This window comes from Mucor mucedo, assembly GCF_025094135.1.
Source record: "Mucor mucedo strain NRRL 3635 chromosome Unknown EV154scaffold_118, whole genome shotgun sequence".
Classification (NCBI taxonomy): Eukaryota; Fungi; Mucoromycota; class Mucoromycetes; order Mucorales; family Mucoraceae; genus Mucor; species Mucor mucedo.
In genome coordinates this window covers 19,137-35,010 of record NW_026252402.1, presented here as the reverse complement: position 1 = coordinate 35,010, position 15,874 = coordinate 19,137, and the positions used below count along the sequence as shown (strand labels likewise).

Genomic DNA, 15,874 nt, shown 5'->3' with positions numbered 1-15,874 from the left:
CCAGGTCAAAAAATTCACGAAAATCCTAACCCGACTTTTTTTTATATGTTAAAAGCGTGAGGAGAATGGGGACAGTCACTACACATTTCAAAAAAAACACTGTTATTAATGGAAACACTGGTTTTATTTTACTGTGTACAAAGAAAAAAAAACAATGGAAAAAAGGTGTCTAGAGAGAATGCGACAGAAAGTGCGTGATGTGTAATATAATAAGGAGAACAAGGGTCGTCATGTTGAAATTGGTTGAATAATTGGGTGAAATAAGGGTCATATACATTTTTTTTTATTTCAACATTCTTAAGCACGTCCGCGATCTCTTGAACGTTCCAAAGCTAAAGACAAGAAAACAAATTAACACCTTCATTCTCGAAAAAAAAACTAAAATGTCCCACTTACGATTATAATGCAAGAGTTTCTCAATCAAATCGACATGGGTTAAAACCATACGTCTACAACAATAACGCTTGAGTCCAAGAGCGTCTAATGCCTCACTAATATATAATGTTAAAAAAATTTGACTCTATTGTCAAAGCATAAAGCTCTTCTTTCTAATTTTATTTTTACCCTTCAGTATACTCGGCTTGCAATAAGGATAAGTAGTTATCCCACTTGTTACCGATAATTTTACCGCAAGAGAAACAACGAACTGGAATAATCATATTATGTGTATTGTAAAACGAGTTTTAAAAAAGGAAGTAGTGCAATCGTTTTTGTTTATTTTCCCTACAACAAAAAAAAAAAAAAAAAAAAAAAGGCTCAGATAAAAAATACAAGTCACGCCTTTGTGACCGGTCACACAGCAACAGCAGCTTTTAGACAGATACCATTTAACAGTGAAGTTACTACAGTTCATATTTACATGCATCGGAATCTTGGTGTCGGTAAGGCTTGTGCCGATGGGACCTGCCCAATTTTTTCTGGCTAGAATATCGATTTTCCATTTAAAATAGAGTATTTCCGTATCTAGTAGCGACGTACTTGTTTACAGCTTAACCCAAGATATATCACAACCAAGAGGATAAAGACAATGAGAGCTTGTTTTTAATAATTCGAAGGCTTATTGCCAAAATTTACAAAATTTTCAGGTCAGTGAATTGACTAGATAACAGAATGTACTACCCATATCCATAGCATACATTTTATAATTGGCTACTTTGAAATATCAAACCAAAAAGCAGATAACAAATACCTAGCACAACAGCGAGTATATTTTATATTGAGAAACAACTGCGACGAATTTGCTTATCTTTCATTAATAAAGAGACCCACAGATGATGCAGAAAAATAGGATTATAAAAAAAGGAAAACAGATGCAATAAAATATGCTTGCACTTTGGTCAAAATGGCGTAATTATAAATTAACCTTTCCAAGATTATTTTCCTTCATAAAGAATGAACGTATAGAAAAAGTGTGCGAATGCTTCTTATAGAAGAGCTGGTTAACGTCGGGATGCTATGCTAATAATCACGTATAGTATTTGAGACCTGAAATCAACTATGTCTCAGCAACAGCAGCTACAAATTGCTGTTTGGTTCATACGAAGACAGTTTAAATGAGTGTTTGACACAGAAAATGAGATAAAAGATAGTAGGATCAAGATCAATATTGCTTATTGGCTTTCTAAAAAAAAGCAAATCTTATTCAGTATATCAAAGACCGGAGCGTATTTATAGTGTGTTTATTGTAAATGGTAAACTTTTAATGCACCCAAATCACCGGATTCACCTGTACCAGCAACTGCAATTTGGACGTGATCACCAAAAATATATGCTTCCAAATCATTGACCTTACCAATCGCATCATCCAATTTATACATTTGTTGGATAGGTGTCTTGGAGCTAGGGTTCCAAATGGCTACTCTACCATTAGCAGCGCCAGAGATAAGATTTAGTTCATTTTTAGTGCCTGTCAAAAAGGACCTACAACAAAAAAATCGTCAAAAAGAATAGTAATAATATAGTGTAAAACCTACAAACAGTTGACCATTGAATTATGACCATCAGAAAGTCTAATTTCCTTCAATTCAAATCTTTTTTGCTTCTTGTTTGGAGGTGATAATAATTGTATAGTGGAATCTCCGAGACTAGCGGCAATCCATTCACCATCAGGTGATGTAGCCACTTTATAAACAAAAGGAGGATTGAACATTTGTGCGGTTGTGGGCTCCTTTGAATCTATAGCTTATGATAAATAGCCAAAACAGGAATTATTTACACTGTAACTTACTCATATCGTATATGTTGGTAGGTAACCCACGAGAGAAATCCCATTCATATAATTTACTATCCATTCCCCCGGACCATACTAATACTTTATGAGTTACTTTTCCTCTTTAATGGTTTGCTGCTTTTACCTTCCCAAGACTTCTTTGCGCGAAAGCTTACAGACATACAGATCTGGGCAGTATGAGCCAAAGATTAGTTTTTTATTTATTTATAGAAACGCAATGGACTTACATTATTGTGCTTCTTTGAGGACTTCTTATGAATTTTATGACTACCAAGATCAACTAGTAAAACGGTCAACCATTTGTTTCTAATTAAAAACATATAAAAATAGCGTATACTTTACTGACATTCACAACGCCATCATCATCAGCAGTTGCTAAATATTTGTTGTTTTCATTCACGTCGATCTGTGAAGTAATATTTAATATGCTGCGTCAAGTTATGCATATATATATATATAAATTACACTGTTAATTTCATCATTACTGAATTCATATGTTTGGATTGGTTGGGCGAAACTAGCTCCTTCTGATCTCAAATCAAAAGTGTGAACCTGCAGTACATAATAAGTATATCTCCATATATGCTTTTTTTTTTTTTTTTCGTACTTTTGTGCCTGAAGACAAATATAATGACGAAGATCCGGATTTTTTACCAAACTTTATGCTTGTAACCTTTTTCATGCATAAAAATAAAAAAAACGTCAGATATGTAGACAGCAGTTTGAATATGCTACTTTACAGGTTCGCTCAAGCTGATTTTTCTCACGGCTTGTTGGGAACGAATGTCCCACAATCGACAGGTATTATCCTCTACAGAAAACCGTTTAAACAAAAATGCCCTTTAAATAGACTACAGCCTTGTTTTTTTTACCAGAGCCCGAAGCTAAAATATGTTCGCCCAAAAGAGACGTTTTGGCATATTCGACAGCAAGAACAGAGGCTTCATGGCCTTTTAAATCAAACAGAGGGGTGATGCTTTTTATACTCATGATGCTTCTAGATTAAGGAAGTTTTTCCTCGACTTTTTTTTTTCTATTTTGACATTTTCGAAAGAAAAAAAAAGTGACTGCTCTACGGCGGCCGGGAAAGAAAAAGTTTTTAACATGAAAATAAGGAAAGCCTCTTTTGAATACAGTTATTTTATATTCTTCAGTCAATATGGAACATCGTCATAGAGCTGGTAATTCCCATCAGTCTAACAAGCCCTTCAAAAGTCGTCATGCTTCCAAAGGTGCTTTGAGAGAAGTTTCCAAAGGTAAAATCAACCGTACTTCTGTCAAACAGGCCAACGCTCTCAAGCCTGTGTCCAAGACCGATCGTCGTCATGCCGCCAAGATTTTACAACAAAAGAAGCGTGAAGACATCACTCGTATCAGTAGATTATTTGAAGGACGTCAAGGTGCACCCAAGATCGTGCCTGTTTTACCTTTATGTCCTGACAGCCAAGTGGGTGCTGCCATCGAAGCTCTTTATGCTTCTTTGAGTGAAGCCATGCCTCCTCATGCTACAGAAGAATCAACTATTTTAAACGTAGAACGCTTCAAGCAAAAGGTTCAATTGGTTCCTCTCAAGCGTAACTTCATTGACTGTCTCGATGCCTTTAAGGTTGCCGATTTTGGTATTTTATTGATGTCTGCCGATGTCGAAGTCGATCAATTTGGCATCAACTGTCTCTTGGGTGTCTTAAACCAAGGTCTTGTCAATGTCGTACCTGTCATTCAAAACATCGAAAACACACCTGTCAAACTTCGCACCAGTTTGAGAAAATCTCTATTGTCTTTTGTCCAACAATTCGTGCCTGAACAGGAGCACTTGTTTACTTTAGATAATGATAATGACTGTATCAGTGTCTTGCGTTATATTACCTCTCAACGTCCTAAGCCTATGTCTTGGAGAGATAATCATCCTTATATGCTTGCTGAAAATGTTGAATTTGATGCTACTTCTGCCGAACTTGGAACACTCAAAGTCACCGGGTTTGCTCGTGGTAACCCTTTCAACGCTAACCGTCTTGTACATCTCCAAAACTTTGGTGATTTCCAAGTCGAGAAGATCACCAGCGCTGATATATCTCATGGTGATATGGACGAGGATGCCAATGTCATTGATACCCCCAAGCCTGAAGAACAGGATGATTTAATCTCTGAAAATGTACCTGATTTGATGGAAAATGAGCAAACCTGGCCCACTGAGGAAGAATTAGCTCAAGCCGATGCTCGTGTGCGTCGTATGCGTAACTTGGATGGTGATGATCAAATTAAGAAACGTGTCCCCAAGGGTACCTCATCTTATCAAGCTGCTTGGATTGTCGATGAAGAAGATGCTGATTATAGTGAAGAAGAAGAAGAGGAGGAGGATAAGATGATGGACGATGAGGATGATGATGATGTCGTCAAGCCTGCTTATCCTGAAGAAGATGAGGATGATTATGAGGAAATTGAGATGGAGGGTAAAGATGGCTACAAGGATGAATTCGATGCCGAGGAAGAAGCTAGACAGTATGAAGAATACCTCAAAAACCGACAGAGCGAATTCGAAAACCATAACGATTTCCCCGACGAGATTGATACACCTATGCATATTACCGCAAGAGAACGTTTTGCTCGCTATCGTGGTCTTCAATCCTTCAGAACTTCTCCTTGGGATCCTTATGAGAACCTTCCTATCGATTACGGAAGAATCTTCCGTTTCGAGAACTTTGGTCGTACCAAGATGCGTGTTATCAACCAAGCTATTGTAGGTGCCGTGAAACCCGGTAGAAGAATCACTATTCACATTAGCAATGTTCCTATCCAAGCTTTCCGTAAGTTGATTTACAAGAAGTTTTAGAAGATACAAGTTATTAATGTATATTTTTTTTAGAGGCTTACGATAAAACTAGACCTTTCATTGTTTTTGGTCTCTTGCAATATGAACACAAGATGTCCCTCATCAACTTGCAAGTGCAACGTGATAACGCATATGAAGGAACTGTCCGATCAAAGGTAAGAATACAATATAAGCGTTATGTAGAGCTGTTTTTAACAAAAGTTTAAAAATAGGATCCTTTGGTTATGCATATGGGTTTCAGAAGATATAACGTTCGTCCCATTTATTCTCAAAACACAAATAAGGGTACCAACCATGTTCACAAATTCGAACGTTTCCAAAAGTTGGGTCGCTCCTATGTTGCAACAGTTTATGGTCCTGTTGTCTTTGGAAAAATGCCCGTTATGTTCTATAAAGAAACTGACAATGTGAATGGTAAGTTTGATATTATTGTTCTATTGTAACAGGAAGTCGGTATTGACATTCCCTTTTTGATAGAACCTATTTTGGTATCTTCAGGTACATTCATGGATGTCGATGTTAAGCGTATTATCGCTAAGCGTATTATTTTGAGTGGTCATCCCTTCAAATGTCATAAGAGATCAGCTGTTATCCGATTCATGTTCTTCAACGTTGAAGATATTTACTGGTTTAAACCCGTTCAACTTACATCAAAATATGGTCGTGTCGGTCATATTAGTGAATCGCTGGGTACTCATGGTTACATGAAATGTATATTCGATGGAACATTAACACAACAAGACACAATCACCATGTGTCTTTACAAGCGTATTTTCCCCAAGTGGAATACAGAATTATATAGAGGTGGTTTAGACAAGTCCGTTGAAGAATCTACAGTTGTTAAGAGCATGGATATGGATATGGAATAAAAAAACAAAAATATAGTAATATAAAAATATGTATAAATCAATAAAAAACAATTGTATAAGAGATATTTGTAATATAAATCAAAGCGCTTATACTTAAATGGAACGGGCTATTTTTTTCAATCGATCATTTTCGTTTATCAATACTCCCTGGCGAGTTTTATTTTAAGCCTTTCTTTTCTCTCGCAAAAAATTCATAAAAAATGAAGATTGAACGACCTACTGATGAATCACAATCAACCCAAACTTCAGTATATTGGTGCATTACCTATTTGCCTGACAACTTCACTCACAAACAGTATGTGTTTGGCTTAAGACGGGATGCTACATTCAAGGACTTAAGTCAAAGGATCGTTCATGAAACTGGCAGTGATAAATGGAACGAATATTCATATCCGCGTGGAAACGATGTACATCACAACAATGTGGTCATAAATAGCGATGAAAGTATGGAGCTTGCTATCAAGTTCATGGGTGATGATGCGTTTGATCCCAACCGTGGAATTTTAGTTTTCGTAAATGCATCATGGTTCTAGTCTCTTGTTTTTTTATTTTTTTTTTTTTTTTTTTTTTGCATAATAAAAACGAAAGCATTGCATATGCTGTTATTATTTATATGATTACTAGCATTTCTATAATCACGATGCTTATATCATGTTATTGTTTTGATATTTATTGGTATTTATGTAATCTTGATGCTTATGAAATTGGTGGGCTAATACCTAACATTGCATAGTCTAATTGATGTTACAGTTTCGATTAACAAGCAAAATCTAATACCGTCGTGGAAGTCTGTAATTATACTGACCAATTATGTAAATTAAAGCATCCATATCGGATCAATCTTCTTTCCGTAAGCACCCAGAAAAAAACCTTCGAACTTTTAAGCATAAGTACCATTTGTTTTATCCAAAGACTGACAAAACAATACCAAACACCCGAATCAAAGTGCATAAAAAGGAGATACTGCAACATGAAAATCCGACCACAAAGACTTGTATAAAAATTAACGCATAAAGAGGCTGGTTTTTTAAATGAAGTGCTTCTTTCTTTTGACAACATGCATGATTACTACTATATGCTTAACAGACGAACAAACAAGTGACGTCAAACTGTTTGTTTACAAAGTGATTAAAAAAAATTTTGGGCGTTTTTTTCTTTCTTTCTTTCTTTCTTTCTTCTTCGTGCCAAAAGTCTTCATTGAGGGTGAGTCCTTGGTGTTTGTACTTGAAGTCACACGGCACCACTTGCGCTCCAGGATAGTTGCTTCGTCAAGGTATTTCGTTATCGTGTGCCTATTTGGGGTGATTGTTGTCTAGGCATTTCTTCACTGGGTGCTTTTGGATGATTCCCAAGATGCCAGGTTTCGTGGCTTTTTTTTTGCTGGGATACTGGACGATTATGATTAGTTTCTGGGTAACGTCACCTTCCCCACTCGGTTTAATGTAGAGAACGGTCTAGGGGAAATTATTTAACAAGCTACTCAAGGTGAATTCAACTTCACTTTTTACCGTTTGGAACATATTTCAGGTGCCCTAGCTAAAGAGTAGGAGTTGTCTTTTTGGTGATTCGAAAGTAACATTCTACTTGCCGGTTGTGTACTCCTGAGTTTGGAAGAAATAGGTCCCTCGTCGTGTAAGTCGGAATTGGTCAATGAATAAATGAAACCCCAAGGGGTAGAACGTTCATAGATTGAGAACATGGTGTTTTGACCTCCTTGTGGTGATACACGGGAGCCCTTTTTGAGAGCCATCAAAACTAATAAAAAGTGGGTGAGTGCACACGGAGACTGACTTCCTCGCAGTTGCACTTGGGCAGTTTTCTCTTATTGAAACTGGCTAGCGAGTCTCCATTTTTTTTTAATAATAAAAACCACTTTGTCTTTTCTAATATGTGTCTTAATGTAAATGTCTTGTATTTTGTGTGAAAGAGAGATGGTCTTTGGGGTCATTGCTTGTGAATGGAATATACAGACCATATCTGCTGCGCAAACTGAGAAACTTGGTGGTATCTTTCTTTTAAAATAAAGAGCTTGTAAATGCAATTGAAACAACCCTAACAAGGTTGTAAAATTTCTCTCTCTCTCACTGTCTTCTAACACAATAGGATATTTTATTAAAGCAGTGATGAAACAATGCCAGGTATACGACCCACCTAAAAATAAAACACGATTAAAAATTAGTCTTTTCATTTATCGTCTGCTTAAATCGAATAAGGGGAATGCTCACTCACGAATGTTCAAAGCAAGACCTTCTTACTATAGGTGGTAGCTTAATACAACAGCCTAACTTTTTTTAAACATTCAATCATTGTCTCTGTGCATTAAGCAAGAAAAACCAGATATTAAGAAAGAGTAAATACAGCGACAGCGAGATGCATGAAATATTTAAAAGCTATGTTTGCGGTATGTCAGAATGTATTCCTTGACATAGCATTATAATATTATTACTCGTCACAAAGTGATATACAAAATTATTTAAAGTCTTCAACGACTCCAAAAAAATTAAGCGTACTAATACGTGATTCATATATATATATATATTGTTTGGTTATTCATCTTAATATGTCATTATTTTTAATACTATAATCCAGGATATAATCAATAACAAGTATTCGATTGGCAGTTTACAAATAGGGTTTATACTTATTTGGCTATTTAAACTTACATAGAGTTTCATTGAAAGTCCTGACGCTTTATTGCTTGTAATTAGGTGCAGATGATATAGTTACTCGTTTATTTTAGATTGTGTCCCGAATTAAAATGTCTAAGAGTTCATTTATCTTGAATTTAATTGAAGTTATTTCAAATTTGCAATTAGTTGTTGACGCGAACTAATGTTTAGAGAACACAACAATATTTTTGAGCTTTCCGTGTGTTCCTTGAGGGTTGAGTATTTAGAAGAAGAAAAAAGATCGATAATAAATAAAAAGCCCTCGTATCTCATGGGATTATGGTTTTAAGACGACTTAATAAGTGGTCAACTAATTTGATCCCAAGAATACCTTTTTTTGGGTAATAAACTTATAATTGGGGATCAACTAGGCTATATCTGGAGGTTACACGCATCAAAATAACCCATAAAGCTCAGCCTACAGAAAAAAAGAAAAAAAAAGCGTAGTCAGAATTAACTTGATTAACGAAACAATTGAGAGCTAGTTTAAAAGAAAAATATAAAGGATGAATGATTATTTGCTTACAGAATGGAATATGTAGAATGAAAAAAAAAAATGGTTGAACTGAATAGTCTTCTATCATGATGAAAATTACTATGTAAATCACTACTCGAGCTCAATTTTTTTTTTAGAAAGATTGCTATTTTTAGATTGGTTAAGTAGCACATATGAATTAACCAGAGATAGATTCGGGAGTGGATTTTGACAAGGTCTATAAGTCTAGCCGCAGGTGGAAAAATCAAGAAACTAAGAATACTACGGTAAAAATATTAAATCAAGGCAAATCTTTCTAGGCTAAAAAAATGAAAATAAAAAAAAAATAAAAGGATTATCCGAATTGATTGTCCTAATTGATGAGTAACAACTGAAATTAATTTTGAGGCGAGAGTAAAATGGTTATATTTTTGGCAGGTGGGGGGATTATTACTGTTTTTACTATTTTTAAACCTCCGAAAAGGCACGAAAATGAGTTATTTGCAGATCGTGTTTTTTTTCCAGCAAAAGTGGCACATCGCGGCGAAGTCTTTTGGCGGAAACAAAGCCAAAAAAAAAAGGAATGGTACGATGACCATAATTAGGCTTCAACTTTTTGGCCAGTCAAGATGTCACTGGAGTGATGACAAAGCTTCTCAATGAAGTCACTAAAATGATGTATAAGCATTTTATAATGAACGACGATAATACAAATCCTCGGAACGTCCTTTTTGTTTTGCTTCAGACATGGATTCGAGTTTTTAGCGCGTAGGCGGTAATCAATTTTTTATCTGATTCTTAAAATTCTGCGTAGTCAGCGTCTGACAAAAACCTTTTATATTTTGTGCAGATAGAGTCATTTTCCTAAAAACAGAGTTTAATCGCGATCCTATTATAAACACAGCAAAGGAAGAAGAAAAAGAAAATAAACGGGATCTATTTTTTTTTTTTTTGTTACAATCAATGGCTTTAAACGTCATGACGCCTAAAGATAGAATTAGAGTTCCCCTTTGAGGCTATACCGTTTCCTTGGGAATGTTCTATTTCCTAGGGCATTGTTATGAAGTGACTGGTGCAGCTTGGGGTCCCCCTTATATTCACTGTCTGGATTTTTTTTATTTTTGTTGCCCTGACCACCGATCATTCGTCACCATGAACGAATTTCATTGATGACTGATCCGTTAGAAAGATCATAGTCTGATATAAGGCCTCCGTTCCAAAAGAAAAAAAAAGGGTTTGCGATGTAATGATAAATTACATGTGATGTGTTAAATATCAAACATTGTTGGACAGATAACAGATTTACAAGTGAATCTATTCTACTTTTTTACCCCCCCCCCCTTCGATCCAAAGAAAACGCCGCTGATATCATTGTGGCATCTTGTAATCTTTGTAAGCAAGCCTTGTATCATGCTATTAAAGCCAATGTTTGTTATACAATAAATTGTAACCAAAAGGTCAAATCCACGGATGAATGGACAAAAGACGTATATTCGGTAAATCTTTAGCCGACGGAAACATCCTCTTTTATATAGAGAGATGGATGAAAAAGCAAGGACGAGGCTACATGCGTGGTCAATGTTGACAAAGAAAGCGAAGAAAAAAAAATGTTGCTTAATTTAATATATGGAGTGGCATAATAAGAAAAGGGGGTTGGAGGCTTCTTATTGGGATTTAACTATGGTTATATCAGCAGACTCAAAGTTTCTTATTACAGACTGCGCCTCATAAGTGATTTGTGTATGGTAACGTGTAGATATTATACATGTCTTATTTCGTGCCACGTTGCATTAAATCATTGGGGTTCCACAAAAGAACAAATACAACATTTCTATAATGATTCTAAATTTTTTATTATTAAATATGATGATCTGCCACAACCCTTCTCAATTGAAAATATAGTTAGAGATTTGAGGAAATCACGCATTAAATGTTTGTACAAACAATTAATAGGCTTAGTTAAAAACATGATACAAACAAAAACAGAGTAGATTTTTAAAAAGTCCCGGATCAACGTTTAGGAGTACAAGCGCGCGAGCTCGCAAGCAAGAAAGCAAAGGAAAGAGAGAGAGAGAGGGAGTTGGGCCATTAAATTATATTGGAATTTAAGGTGTTGAGGACATTTTTAAGTGATTGAAATATAATAAAAAAACTATGGTGGACTGAATAGCAATTTTCTATTTTATTTAGTCTCTCTCTCTCTCTCTCTCTTCCTCTTTTTTCCTCAACAAATCTACGCCCCTAAAAATGGCTTCTAAAGGTACGAGTTTTATGCAGAAACACAGCAATTGCCCTTTCAAATATGTATACAACTTTAATTACCCTTTCTTACTTGTCTCTACTCTCTCTTTCTTTTGGATTTTTTATATACTTAAACAGATGTCCTAGATCAGATTCGTGATTTACAGTCGTTCATTGATGACTTTGCAGCTGATGGTAAATATATGAAGCACATGAAATGTAAAAAATGTCGGAGAATTTAAAATGTCAATTTTTGGGATGCAGCAGGATCGCCTACGATGGTTTCACCAGAACAAGCACTAGCAACTCCTTTGACAAGGCACACCATCTTACAAAAACCGGATGAAAAGACGGAGTCTGAGGAGCCCACGTTTATCCAGGAAAAGACGGAAGAGGAACCGATAGTAGAAGAAAAGACAGCGGAAGAGGAAGTTATTCCACAAGAAAAGGAAGAGGAAAAGACACTGGTTGAAGCACCTCTTTCAATTCTCTCTTACAAGCTGAATTTATCCGATGATTTCTCTTCGTTATTGACTCAGTTTAAAGAGATTAAAGTATCACCTACTTTACCAACACGTACCATCTTCAGGACCGAGGATGAAGAAAAGATTCAGGTAGAAGTGATGCCACCACCCATCGAAAACTATACTTCTCCTACACCTAAATTCAGCGACTCCTTCTTCTTGAATGATCAGCTTCCCAATACCGGTAGCAGTTCAAAATCGCATTCCAGACGCACCTCTATCTCCAGTAAGAAATCCCAACGATCTGCCAAAAGTGCCCGACGCCAAAACGAAAAAAAATTACAGCACAAGCAACAATTACAACAAGGGAAGCTCCATCAACCTCAAAAATACGTGGAAAGATCCTATGATGAAATGATGCGAATTCCCGATATCTATGAACGTGTAGCCTTTTATGAAAAGACATTGGATTTATGTCTCAAGGCAGAATCACCCATTCCTGCCTGGTGTAAAGCGAACCGAGAAAAAGGAAAACCAGAGCCCATGTTGGAAGGCTATGTTCCCCCTGCTCGTTTTGTATCGCCTGAAGTGCCTCTCTCCGAGAATACCTTTGGTAGCATGAGTGGCTCTTTTAGTGGCTCTATCTCCATGTTCCTCAAAAAAGCAGGTGGGGCTCAATCAAGTACACGACGCATGGACAACAAGTCTTTATTGGCTTCCAGTAGCAATTATTATACACCTCATACACCTTCTAATTATCACAGCGGCAGTGGATTATTTGGTAAATCACTAAGTAAATTAAGTCTATCTCGATCTACACAGATACCACGCTATGATCATCAATTGCAACAGATACGAACACCTGCTGCAATTCGACTAACGACTATGAATCAACGAGCATCCTCTCCCACACCACGAAAGAAGAAATCCAGTGTGGATGCCATGAACAAGACATTATCACCCTTGTGTACGAACTACGGTAAAGATGTATCCTCACCTATTCGTACCCCTCGATCCAGTTCCAGTACACCAAGTTCGTTTGGCAGCACTACCACGATCAATAGTCAAGGTGAATTTACCAGTCAAAGTACAGCGTTAAATTACATGATTAATGTATTACCACAAATTGATTTGGTTTTATTACAAAACGCTTTGGATGAAGCTAAGGGGGACCCCATGGTAGCTATCTCCATTGCTGTTAGTCAAAGCAAGTTAGAAAATCATCATCAACAATCACACAAAAAAGTATCTTCAAGGCATTATAATAAACGGTAAAAAAGCACACACACACACCTACACACAGATAAATTTCCTTTTACAGAATATCACCCCTCTTTCTTTCTCAAATGACTCCTCCCCCTATTTATACCTTTTTTAATCACACGAGCCCGTTCTTTTATTTTATTTTATTTTTTCAATTGAACCATTAGTATAACCAATGTCCAACACAGGACTTACATCATACCTAATCTTTGTAGTCATATCCATACTGCTGGTACTTTATTTTTCTTTTATATAATAAACTATCTTTTTTATATAAGCAGACTAATGACTCCATGTTTAAAAAATATATATAGGGCGCTTTTCAGTATGGTTATCATAATGGCGAACTAAACACCCCTCAGCAAGTTATTTCGAAATGTAGCAACCCTTCGACTGTAGTTATAGCAGGCTTACCTGTTTGTATCCCCATGGCGGATTCGCAATACGCACTTGTGGTGTCAATATTGACAGCAGGAGGATTAATAGGTGCGCTGAGTGCGTCTTATTTCAATGATCGATATGGTAGAAGATTGACCTTGTTTGGTACGAACGGATTGTTAGCGATTGGCTCCCTCATCACAACATTGGCAGCAACGCCACATACCATGATGCTGGGTAGATTTTTATCTGGTTTAGGAAGTGGTGTTGTTACCGTGGTCGTACCTGCTTATTTAGCTGAATGTGTTCCTAAATCCCATCGTGGGTTCTTTGGTGCTTTAAATCAGCTTGCGATTGTGGTAGGTATTATGGCTGCTCAAGTCATTAGTCTTTCATGGTCTACACTCACAGGATGGCGATATATTCTAGGAGTTGGTGTTTTGTTGGCGGTTATGCAATCCTGTTTATTACCATTTTGTGTGGATTCCCCGCGTTATCTTGCTTCGTTGCCAGGAGGATTTAATCGGGCGCGTCAATCCTTGCTTCGATTAAGGGGTAGCTCTGTGGATGAAGTGGATGAAGAGATTAATGAATGGCGTAGAGACTGGTCCAACCAGGTTGGAGAAGAAGAAACAACAGCCATTGTATCACAAACAACAAATATAAACATTTGGAAATTCCTGATTTCTTCTCAGTATCGACGTCCGTTAATGATTGTGTTACTCCTGCAGTTGGCACAACAATTATCAGGGATTAATGCTGTCATCTTTTACTCAACCTCAATTATGGGATCTGTGTTTCCCGAATCCTCCGGTAAGATCACCGTATTTATATCTGTCGTCAATCTGATCATGACAACGGTTTCTGCAAGCTTAATGGATAAAGTGGGACGACGTTCTTTATTTCTGGTCTCGTCATGCACTATGGCTTTGATGGGAATGTTGTTAGGCTGGAGTATTGAGAGCGGACATAATCAAATGTCAGCCTTGGCCATTCTTGGATTTGTTGCAGCGTTTGCTATTGGACTTGGGCCAATTCCGTTTCTGATGATACCAGAGTTGGTGGAAACGCAAGCTGTATCCAGTGCATGTTCTGTAGGACTTGCATCCAACATGATTTCTAATTTTGCTGTGTCTGCCGGATTCTTGGTTTTAAGAAACATCATGGGTCAAGGGCAAGTGTTTTACTTGTTTGGAGGCTGTTTGTTTGCACTGACGATGGTGGCCATTGTTATTCTGCCTGAAACAAAGGGGAGAAGTCCAGAAGATGTCATTCGTTCTGGGTACTCACTTTATCCCTGTAGTTATGAGCCTATTCGTGTATAAGATGCAATTAAAGAAAAAAAAAAAGCCTAAATAGACAATTGACTTTTTTAGACGGTCCGAATTTAACTCGGCTAATTTAGCAAATGGTGACCACAAAACTTTTTTTTTTTTTGTGTTGTGCCACACTATTTCCTCCATTACTCTTTATGGAGTCCGGCTGCCGTTTGCCTTATTAGGCTTCGTGCATCGGCATTTTTCATATAAAAGGAGCAAATGAATCCTCTTTTTTTCTTCTTTCTTTTTTATTATTACTCATATCCCCACCTTTCCTTCTTTATATAAAATATGAATGTGTGTTTTAAAGACCTTGCACATCCTTCCAGCTGTCCTCCTGATCCCGTTCGATTTAATGATACTGTTACAGGCACTGTAGTAACAATGACTGAATGGATTGCTAATGAATTATACCGCTTACAAAACAATGTGAGACCAAGGCACTGTGAACATTATGAAGAATTAGTGGAATTAATCCAGGAACCTAAATTACTTGATTCACTGACAGTACCATCACAAGCACCACCACCACCACCACTGCCTGTTTATGATGATGAGGATGACGACGAAGAGAGTGAAGATAGTGAAAAGAATGACAATATACCCGCGGAAGCAACTAAACCTACACACGCTGTCAAGCCATCTACAGTGATACTATGCAGGGTGTTTATTGAGATTATTCGATATTGTAGCAGAGTAGGAGGTCCACAAAGCAATCATGCACCCCGATTACTCTTGACCGAATTTGAAAAGTTACGTCAAGATAAGAAGCTTTCGAATACCGTGAATCCAATCGCCTTTCGAGAGAACTTACTCAAGATTCTATTTGGAAAAATACAGATGACAGAACAATTAGTCAAATGTTGGAAATATTTATGTGAGTGGGTGGCGGTTTCAAGGCTGGATCAAACTACTTGGATCGAAATGAGTCTAAATGGTTATATTGCTGCTCAACGATTTATATTGGCTGAACATTACATTATGCGCAAATATCAAAAGAGAAATTTAAAAATAGCTACTGACATAGTGATTTGTAAGAAATAAAAAAAAAAAAATTATACATAAAAAGCCTCCTTTCTTTATTTTGCATTTTTCGGAGAATACCATATGCACTACATTTTGTGTAATCTTTTCCC

The 15,874-nt window shown here is 36.8% G+C and overlaps 6 protein-coding genes across 6 annotated transcripts; 4 read left to right on the top strand and 2 right to left on the bottom strand.

Annotated features, from left to right (window-relative positions):
* Window positions 1–105: 105 nt before the first annotated feature.
* Window positions 106–713, bottom strand: EV154DRAFT_450203 (DNA-directed RNA polymerase I, II, and III subunit RPABC5). The gene is made up of 3 exons (XM_051597201.1): window positions 565–713; window positions 397–491; window positions 106–332 (listed from the first exon to the last, which is right to left on the bottom strand). The coding sequence occupies exons 1-3, from the start codon at window positions 657–659 to the stop codon at window positions 298–300; spliced, it is 225 nt and encodes a 74-aa protein (XP_051453334.1). The 5' UTR covers window positions 660–713; the 3' UTR covers window positions 106–297.
* Window positions 714–1,648: 935 nt separating this feature from the next.
* Window positions 1,649–3,231, bottom strand: EV154DRAFT_522797 (WD40-repeat-containing domain protein). Its single transcript, XM_051603037.1, has 10 exons — window positions 3,103–3,231; window positions 2,971–3,041; window positions 2,838–2,903; window positions 2,696–2,782; window positions 2,573–2,636; window positions 2,458–2,510; window positions 2,355–2,397; window positions 2,228–2,305; window positions 1,974–2,175; window positions 1,649–1,920 (listed from the first exon to the last, which is right to left on the bottom strand). Exons 1-10 carry the CDS (start codon window positions 3,218–3,220, stop codon window positions 1,680–1,682), a joined length of 1,023 nt encoding a protein of 340 aa, XP_051453333.1. The 5' UTR covers window positions 3,221–3,231; the 3' UTR covers window positions 1,649–1,679.
* Window positions 3,232–3,365: 134 nt separating this feature from the next.
* Window positions 3,366–6,036, top strand: EV154DRAFT_471218 (uncharacterized protein). The gene is made up of 4 exons (XM_051597869.1): window positions 3,366–5,034; window positions 5,094–5,215; window positions 5,273–5,474; window positions 5,538–6,036. The coding sequence occupies exons 1-4, from the start codon at window positions 3,390–3,392 to the stop codon at window positions 5,927–5,929; spliced, it is 2,361 nt and encodes a 786-aa protein (XP_051453332.1). The 5' UTR covers window positions 3,366–3,389; the 3' UTR covers window positions 5,930–6,036.
* A 4,911-nt stretch (window positions 6,037–10,947) lies between these two features.
* On the top strand, window positions 10,948–13,122 carry EV154DRAFT_522788 (uncharacterized protein). Its single transcript, XM_051603036.1, has 3 exons — window positions 10,948–11,333; window positions 11,453–11,509; window positions 11,579–13,122. Exons 1-3 carry the CDS (start codon window positions 11,321–11,323, stop codon window positions 13,051–13,053), a joined length of 1,545 nt encoding a protein of 514 aa, XP_051453331.1. The 5' UTR covers window positions 10,948–11,320; the 3' UTR covers window positions 13,054–13,122.
* On the top strand, window positions 13,123–14,956 carry EV154DRAFT_545527 (general substrate transporter). Its single transcript, XM_051604660.1, has 2 exons — window positions 13,123–13,273; window positions 13,356–14,956. Exons 1-2 carry the CDS (start codon window positions 13,217–13,219, stop codon window positions 14,742–14,744), a joined length of 1,446 nt encoding a protein of 481 aa, XP_051453330.1. The 5' UTR covers window positions 13,123–13,216; the 3' UTR covers window positions 14,745–14,956.
* Window positions 14,957–15,806, top strand: EV154DRAFT_522783 (uncharacterized protein). The gene has a single exon (XM_051603035.1). The coding sequence runs from the start codon at window positions 15,030–15,032 to the stop codon at window positions 15,780–15,782; it is 753 nt and encodes a 250-aa protein (XP_051453329.1). The 5' UTR covers window positions 14,957–15,029; the 3' UTR covers window positions 15,783–15,806.
* Window positions 15,807–15,874: the final 68 nt, after the last annotated feature.

What these genes read in the sequence shown, in the direction of transcription:
- EV154DRAFT_545527 (XM_051604660.1), top strand. Translation starts at nt 13,217, where the DNA reads ATGTCCAACACAGGACTTACATCATACCTAATCTTTGTAGTCATATCC. An exon ending in TAGTCATATCCATACTGCTG is followed by an intron (nt 13,274 to 13,355) that starts GTACTTTATTTT and finishes AAATATATATAG; the next exon opens with GGCGCTTTTCAGTATGGTTA.
- EV154DRAFT_471218 (XM_051597869.1), top strand. Translation starts at nt 3,390, where the DNA reads ATGGAACATCGTCATAGAGCTGGTAATTCCCATCAGTCTAACAAGCCC. An exon ending in TGTTCCTATCCAAGCTTTCC is followed by an intron (nt 5,035 to 5,093) that starts GTAAGTTGATTT and finishes TATTTTTTTTAG; the next exon opens with AGGCTTACGATAAAACTAGA. An exon ending in AAGGAACTGTCCGATCAAAG is followed by an intron (nt 5,216 to 5,272) that starts GTAAGAATACAA and finishes GTTTAAAAATAG; the next exon opens with GATCCTTTGGTTATGCATAT.
- EV154DRAFT_522783 (XM_051603035.1), top strand. Translation starts at nt 15,030, where the DNA reads ATGAATGTGTGTTTTAAAGACCTTGCACATCCTTCCAGCTGTCCTCCT.
- EV154DRAFT_522788 (XM_051603036.1), top strand. An exon ending in TGATGACTTTGCAGCTGATG is followed by an intron (nt 11,510 to 11,578) that starts GTAAATATATGA and finishes TTTGGGATGCAG; the next exon opens with CAGGATCGCCTACGATGGTT.
- EV154DRAFT_522797 (XM_051603037.1), bottom strand. Translation starts at nt 3,220, where the DNA reads ATGAGTATAAAAAGCATCACCCCTCTGTTTGATTTAAAAGGCCATGAA. An exon ending in TGATGGCGTTGTGAATGTCA is followed by an intron (nt 2,511 to 2,572) that starts GTAAAGTATACG and finishes CCGTTTTACTAG; the next exon opens with TTGATCTTGGTAGTCATAAA. An exon ending in TACCAACATATACGATATGA is followed by an intron (nt 2,176 to 2,227) that starts GTAAGTTACAGT and finishes CATAAGCTATAG; the next exon opens with ATTCAAAGGAGCCCACAACC.
- EV154DRAFT_450203 (XM_051597201.1), bottom strand. Translation starts at nt 659, where the DNA reads ATGATTATTCCAGTTCGTTGTTTCTCTTGCGGTAAAATTATCGGTAAC. An exon ending in CAAGCCGAGTATACTGAAGG is followed by an intron (nt 492 to 564) that starts GTAAAAATAAAA and finishes ATTATATATTAG; the next exon opens with TGAGGCATTAGACGCTCTTG. An exon ending in GAAACTCTTGCATTATAATC is followed by an intron (nt 333 to 396) that starts GTAAGTGGGACA and finishes TCTTGTCTTTAG; the next exon opens with CTTTGGAACGTTCAAGAGAT.